The following is a 7,576-nucleotide window of genomic DNA, read 5'->3' on the forward strand; positions in this document are numbered from 1 at the left end:
ACATCAAATTGCTACAGAGCCCCCCTCCCTTCCCCTCCCCCCGCAATTCCCTTACACTTTCCCTATGGAATCGCGAGGTTTACCTTGAAATTTTCTTGCAAGTCTAATAGTTTGTGGTTTAGAGTTTTGTTGATACTGTGAGTTAAAAATAATAAATATCAAACAAAATTCTGTACCCAAAATGTGTAAAATCCATCTGTATCTAGTTGTAGAATTTCTTATCTTCAAACGAAACCCAAACAAAATATAAAACTTGTGAGGGATTGTTAGGGAACCCTCACAATTTCCTAGAAAATTTGTGAGGGAATTGTGAGAGTTTCCCAGTAATTCCCTTGAAAATCCCATAGTTTGAAGTTATAATTGTGGTTTGGGGTTTTGTTGAAAACAAGAACAATCAAATAAAACTCCAGACCAATAAATATGTAGAATGCATCTACTTCTAATAGTAGATTATTTTATTTTCAAACGAAAACCCTAACTTCCTTGCAATTTCTTTGAAAATTTGCAAAGAGAATTGTGAGAAACTTTTGCTATGAACTATTGATATATCTACTTCTGTAGCATGTTTGCAAGGATAATTGCTCCATCCCAATTTGCAAAGAAATTTTTTTTCTCAAAATTTTTGGGAGAGAATTGTGACCATTTTGATTTGTGAAAGTATCAAAAAGTTTTCCCTTCGTAAATCGATTATTTTATTATAGTGTTTCTTGATTTAATGACTTTTTCTTACAACAATAGATGATTTTTTGTTAACAATATTTACCATTCTTAACTCAATAATGGTGTTAGGCAAGAGACAAATGGAAATATACGTTTGCAAACTGTAGCATTAGAGAAAATATGTGGACTTGTTAAAATTGTTGAAAAAAAAATTTTACATCAAACGGCTAATTTCAAGTTAGAGATGGTTTGAGTAACCATACCGAAATAGAAAAAAATAATTAAAATGAACTCCTTACAAAATTTGTCGGTAAGATGTTGACTAATAGAATTTGGCAGAGAAACTATATCAATTGGTGAAACTTTATGAACTAGTTATTGGTTATTATGGTTCTCTCCCAATTAGGTGTAATAAAATTAGGTTATAACTAACAGGAGCAAGGAACACATGGAGTAGCTTATCCCCTCTCCACACGAAATTTGAATCTTGTATGAAGAATTTCTTTCTGACAATTACGTATGACGTTAAAAGCAAATTTTTCTTAGTTAGTGAAGATGGTTTCAGAACCATTTTGCGATCGTTCATGTACTCTGGACTCAGAACATAAAGGTGAACAATTTTGCACGCAGTGCTCAGCGTCAACCTACCTACTTTGTCTTTATAGACACAGAGTATCCTCTTTAGTGAATACAGTATTAATCGAGTCTGTTTAACCTGATGAAAAAATTAATGAATACAATAAAAGAGATCAAACATCTCTCTTTGGCAGAGCCGGTCCTAGGAAATTCAAGTTCAAACCAAGGTTGGAGACAAGAAGAGTTAATAACCTTCAGATTACACCACTAGACCAAAGGAAACTGTAAATTTGTGGGAGAATATTTTGTTATAATAAAATGGATTGAAGCCAATGCTTCCTTGGCTTGGTCCAAGGACCGGCGCTGCTTCTTTGGATATTGTCTGCATGCTCCGCTCCATTCAGTTTGCCTTGCAGCATTTTCATTGGCTTCTGTAACCACGAGGTGAGAGATACTCAAATCATGGCAATTAGATAACACTTCACATCCACATCCCTTGCCTCGAGTTAGCCTCTAACGTATAGTTTTTCCTAAACACCCACGAACCGACACTCATGTTTTCACATGTGTGTGTATAGATATATTTAGTTATAACTTTATTTGTATGTCACGCACAATGAATTCCTGTGCTCAGTCAAAAATTCTAGCATTGGTTTTGTGGGGCAAGAATATTCTGACATTTTATTTGCTTGGCTAGAATACAATGTTTTATCCTTTCATATGTTATCTAAATGGAATGATAACAAGGGCCTAATAGTTATTTTCTATTTTCCAAAGTTATGTTCGTGTCTCTGTAGCACTAAGTGCATTTTCCTGGCACGGACAGCCGATAGGGTTTATCATAAAAAAACGAAGTTATGGGTGCCACCACGTGAATTTGTTTTTGTAGTTTTTTATCTTGATTTTTTTACTTGTTAGGATTTCACTCTCTTGATGTCGTACATTTGCATAATTGATTTATTATTATAATTGTTATTAGAAGAAGGGTGTGTATGCAATACATGGCAGAACGAAAAATGAGGCTAGTCATCCTCCAACTTTATCTCAAATTCAAATATATTGTCCTTCTCTTTGGACCACATCTAATAAGTGTGGTTCTTGTCCTTTGCTAAAGAATAGATACCAAATGTCCCTTTTTATACAAACAAATTCAGACATAGTTGTTTCTTTATCACTATTTTTCTTGATGGTGGATCCCTTATCCTCGGTGTGTTTCGAGCTCCACTATAACCATTCGTACATGTTTTGACATTTTACGTTGATGTTTAGCTTTTAGCTTCACAAAAATCAGATAAAAGTTGCAAAGTCTTTTGCTCATCTCTACAGAAATGACGAAAGAGAACACTAGTCATCAGCATGCAGAAGCGAAGAGAAAGAGACTCATTTGGATTCTCTGTGTAAGTGGATTCTGCATATTGTCTTACGTTCTTGGGTCTTGGCAAACAAACACAGTCCCGTCTTCTTCCTCTGCGGTCTACAAAAGAATGGGATGTGATGAAACCAAGACTCAGACAAAACTTTCTTCTTCTTCTTCTTCTGCTGATAACGATGATGATAATCCCTCCACTTCCTCTTCTTTGTCCTCCTCTTCATCTTCAGAACCAGTTGAGTTAGATTTCGAAAGCCATCACAAACTCGAGCTCAAGCAAAAGAACCAAACAATAAAGTATTTCGAGCCATGTGACATGTCTCTCAGCGAGTACACTCCATGTGAAGATCGAGAGAGAGGAAGAAGATTCGATAGGAACATGATGAAATACAGAGAGAGACATTGTCCTTCGAAAGATGAGCTTCTCTATTGTCTGATTCCTCCTCCACCAAACTACAAGATTCCATTCAAATGGCCTCAGAGCAGAGACTATGCTTGGTACGACAACATCCCACACAAAGAGTTAAGTATTGAGAAAGCTATCCAGAATTGGATTCAAGTCGAAGGTGAACGGTTTAGATTCCCTGGTGGTGGCACCGGGTTTCCACGTGGAGCTGATGCTTACATTGATGACATCTCTAGACTTATCCCTCTTACTGATGGAGCCGTAAGAACAGCTATTGATACAGGATGTGGTGTACGTTTCGATTTCTACTACTTTTTTAGATGCATCAAGCTTTCTTCTTTTTTAACTGAGGGATCTTGACGCGTGTATTCTTGCCACTTAAGGCATCGATATTTGACTAGTTTTTAATTGATTTGGTGTTGTTGATTGTATAGGTTGCAAGCTTTGGTGCTTACTTGTTGAAGAGAGATATCTTGGCTATGTCTTTTGCGCCAAGAGATACTCATGAAGCTCAGGTCCAGTTTGCGTTGGAACGTGGAGTTCCTGCGATTATAGGGATTATGGGATCAATAAGGCTTCCTTATCCAGCCCGAGCTTTCGATCTTGCTCATTGTTCTCGTTGTTTGATTCCTTGGTTTCCGAACGGTAAGAAAATTTTCTTGGTCTTTTTTCATTAGGTTTCTTGATTATTATTGGAACCTAACCAGCAACAACTTACTTGTATGTAGATGGTCTGTACTTAACTGAAGTGGACCGAGTTCTAAGACCCGGAGGTTATTGGATCCTCTCCGGCCCACCGATCAACTGGAAGCAACACTGGAAAGGCTGGGAAAGATCACAAGAGGATTTGAAGCAAGAGCAAGATTCAATAGAAAATGCAGCTAGAAGTCTTTGTTGGAAGAAAGTTACAGAGAAGGGTGATTTTTTAATTTGGCAAAAACCAATTAATCACATTGAGTGTAAGAAACTCAAACGAGTTCATAAATCTCCTCCCATATGCACAAAAGCAGTTCAACCTGATTCCGCTTGGTACACAATTTCAACCCCTCCCAAAAGTTCGAAATCAATATATGTTTTGTTAAATTTTATGAATCATTAGCTTCCAACTAAAAACTGACAAGAAGAGAGGCAAATGTCCCGTTCCGGTATGAGATACTTTAACATAATTAATGATGTACCTTGTGACAGGTATAAAGAATTAGAATCTTGTGTAACTCCGTTGCCAGAAGCAAAAGGTCCAGATGAATTCTCTGGAGGTGCATTGGAGGATTGGCCGGACCGAGCATTTGCGGTCCCACCTAGGATTATCCAGGGAACTATACCGGAGATCAATGCTGAAAAATTCAGAGAAGACAATGAGGTTTGGAAGGAGAGAGTAGCATACTACAAACAGATAATGCCAGAGCTTTCAAGGGGAAGGTTCAGGAACATTATGGACATGAATGCATACCTCGGTGGGTTCGCTGCAGCGATTGTGAAATATCCATCTTGGGTTATGAATGTGGTTCCGGTAGACGCAGAGAAGCAAACGTTAGGTGTGATTTATGAGAGGGGATTTATAGGAACTTATCAAGACTGGTGTGAAGGATTCTCTACGTATCCAAGAACTTATGATCTTATTCACGCTGGTGGATTGTTCAGCATTTACGAGAACAGGTAAACGCTTATGTTTAGAGTTAACACTACTTATGTTTATATTTCAAAGTAAATCAACAAAATTAAGCATTTTAAGAAATTTTTTTTTGTTAATCCTAATTAAACGTCAAATACAAAGAGAAAGATAAACAGAAATGCAAATGCTAATGTTGTTGTTGTTGTTGAAGGTGTGATGTGACGTTGATCCTACTTGAGATGGATAGAATACTGAGACCAGAAGGAACAGTGGTGTTTAGGGACACTGTGGAAATGTTAACGAAGATACAAAGCATAACCAATGGAATGAAGTGGACAAGTCGAATTATGGATCACGAGAAAGGTCCTTTTATCCCTGAGAAGATCCTTCTCGCTGTAAAATCCTACTGGACCGGTCCTTCTTCTTAAGCTAGTTTCAGTTTCCTTTTAGACTCTTTACTTTGAACTTCTTCATCCTCTGATTCTTTCCAGGGTTGGGCATGAATACTCGTTACTTGCTTTATATTCGTTACTTGATCCGTATTCGCCTCGTTTTTTCAAGTACTCGTAGTTGCAAAGTCAAGTATCAAGTCGTTGAGTTTTGTTACTCGCAAATACAAAGCAAGTAACAAGTATCATAAAAAAGTTAACGACTTTCCTTGATACTACTCGTTACTTGTTTTACGACTGAAAAAATAATAACCAAACCATATAAACCAAAGTCTAAACTGATATTTCTCTGTTCTAAGAAGTAGCCAGTACTTTCATATCGAAATATATATGTTATATTTTTTTTATATTAGGTGCAAATATTTTACTTGAAATAACTCTTTTGTTTTTACCAAGTCGAATAAACATAGCGAAATTTTATAACCTTCTCTAATAAGATATTATCTACTAAGTAATTTTTAGAAACTTGAGAATATATCCAGATAATTCATAAGTATTTTTAAGTAGCAAGTAATCGAACAAGGTAAGTAACTTGCAAGTAACATTTTTTAGTCAACTACTCGAAATAACAAGTACTCGTTTCTGACAAGGCAAGTACACGTCGAAAAATTCATTACTCGTTTTAGGCAAGGCAAGTATCAAGTATACGTAAAAATGCAAGTACTCGCCTTGCACCCACCCCTAATTCTTTCTCATCTCTGCCTCTTTCGTTTTTTTAGACTACTATGATTATTTGGGAAAATACAGAGAACATTTCAAAGAGTTTTTCTTACTTTTATTTCTTACAAGGGAAATAGCATCTTTATATGTTTTTTCAGAAAATAAAATATGCATGGGAACAGCGCAGACCTTTTTCGGAAATATGACTCCTAATGCTGAACAAAGTTTTAAAAAAAAAAAAAAACTTTGTTCAAATTAGGAATCATATTTCCGAAAATGTTGAACAAAGTTACAAAATTTAACACAGAAAAACATTACACTAAAGTGATATATAATTTTCTTAGTTCTAGTTTTGCTGCTAAGCTGTCAGCTCTTTCATTGGTTTCTTTTCTAACTCTACGGATAAGAAATTGGTTTTAAGAATGCGTTACTCATATTTGGAAGGATTGACCGACCTTCATGTTATACCTTTTTTACACAATCAACTAACCAAAATCGGGATTCTTTTGAATGCTACTTTGGTTTCACAACTTAAACCATGATTACATCAACCATCAACATCTTGAGAGATGGTCCTTGCTTTTGACGTCATCGTATCTCCTAGACGCTTTGACTAATTCTTCTTGACTTTTTCTGGAGAAACATTATCTTCAACATTACTTGATTCGTACGGCTCTTTACCAAATAAATATTGATTTGTTCCTTTTGATTTTGATTGTCACCGATCGATAGTAGTGAATATCACACACCAGCATATGAAAGAACCCTTCTTTGCATAACCCATGAAATTCACAACTTTTCAATAATTGGTGATAATAGCATGAGGATTTTTTTTATTGACTATTTCACTTGGTATATAATAATTGAACTCGATATTAACGATACGATGGTCAATTCTACAATCCTCTAAAACCATGATCTTCAGTTGTTGTAAAAGAGTATCAGTTTCAAATATTAGCAATCTACCACGATTTTCTTCATCAACAATGAACCTCCAGCCATCATTGCCACTCTATCTTTTTTTTTTGTAACTGAATTGCCACTCTATCTTCATCCACCACTTTTGACATAGATATGAACCATTTTAGGATAAATGAAGAAGACAAATGAAGAACAAAAACATTGTGAAGAAGAGAACAAAACGTGGAAACGTGAGATGCATAAAATATTTAGCAGATAAGGAACTTGATTTTCGCAGTTTTGTTTTGGAAAATACAATATTTTTGAGATCTAAAGACAGAAAACTGAAAAGGGAAAATATATATTCTAGGTAACATAAACAAAACATTCTATTTAAATCCAAAGTAATAGAATATTCTTTAACCTAAAGCTAACTAGGAGTTTTCGTGCGTAACGTGCAGAACTAATAATTTTAAATATAATATTATTTTATTTTAAGAAGAAAATTTTAGTTTACATTTGGACACTATTATATTATATTTTAACTTCAAATTATTTGAAAAGTCACACATATTTTTTTCTGTAATTACTTTTGATTTAATTTAACTATATCTATTATCATCTTCTCTCATATTAATGATTATTTATTTTAAATATATCTATTATCATCTAGTTATATATATATATATTCTAATAAAAATTTTAGACTTTTTTTAAATATCTTAAACCAAGAAAATAATTTTGTTAATTAACCTGATGAACATAAAAAAATATTTGATTAGTGTTGCTTTAATTTTGTATTTGTTGATGTACAATTACAATTAATTATGGAAAATTTTATATATTTATAAAAATATAATGTATAAGTTGATATAGAAATTATGTTACAGCTTCGTTTACCTTATTTTTATTAATCTAACTAGGTATGGACCCGTGCGTTGCAC

General features: G+C 34.5%; 1 protein-coding gene across 1 annotated transcript; it reads left to right on the plus strand.

Annotated features, from left to right (window-relative positions):
• The first annotated feature begins 2,374 nt into the window (after positions 1-2,374).
• On the plus strand, positions 2,375-5,165 carry LOC130507311 (probable methyltransferase PMT18). Its single transcript, XM_057002021.1, has 5 exons — positions 2,375-3,302; positions 3,446-3,656; positions 3,740-4,040; positions 4,200-4,667; positions 4,835-5,165. The coding sequence occupies exons 1-5, from the start codon at positions 2,565-2,567 to the stop codon at positions 5,049-5,051; spliced, it is 1,935 nt and encodes a 644-aa protein (XP_056858001.1). The 5' UTR covers positions 2,375-2,564; the 3' UTR covers positions 5,052-5,165.
• Positions 5,166-7,576: the final 2,411 nt, after the last annotated feature.

This window comes from Raphanus sativus, unplaced genomic scaffold, assembly GCF_000801105.2.
Source record: "Raphanus sativus cultivar WK10039 unplaced genomic scaffold, ASM80110v3 Scaffold4311, whole genome shotgun sequence".
In the NCBI taxonomy this organism is placed as follows: Eukaryota; Viridiplantae; Streptophyta; class Magnoliopsida; order Brassicales; family Brassicaceae; genus Raphanus; species Raphanus sativus.

What these genes read in the sequence shown, in the direction of transcription:
- LOC130507311 (XM_057002021.1), top strand. Translation starts at nt 2,565, where the DNA reads ATGACGAAAGAGAACACTAGTCATCAGCATGCAGAAGCGAAGAGAAAG. An exon ending in GTTCAACCTGATTCCGCTTG is followed by an intron (nt 4,041 to 4,199) that starts GTACACAATTTC and finishes ACCTTGTGACAG; the next exon opens with GTATAAAGAATTAGAATCTT. An exon ending in TTCAGCATTTACGAGAACAG is followed by an intron (nt 4,668 to 4,834) that starts GTAAACGCTTAT and finishes TTGTTGTTGAAG; the next exon opens with GTGTGATGTGACGTTGATCC.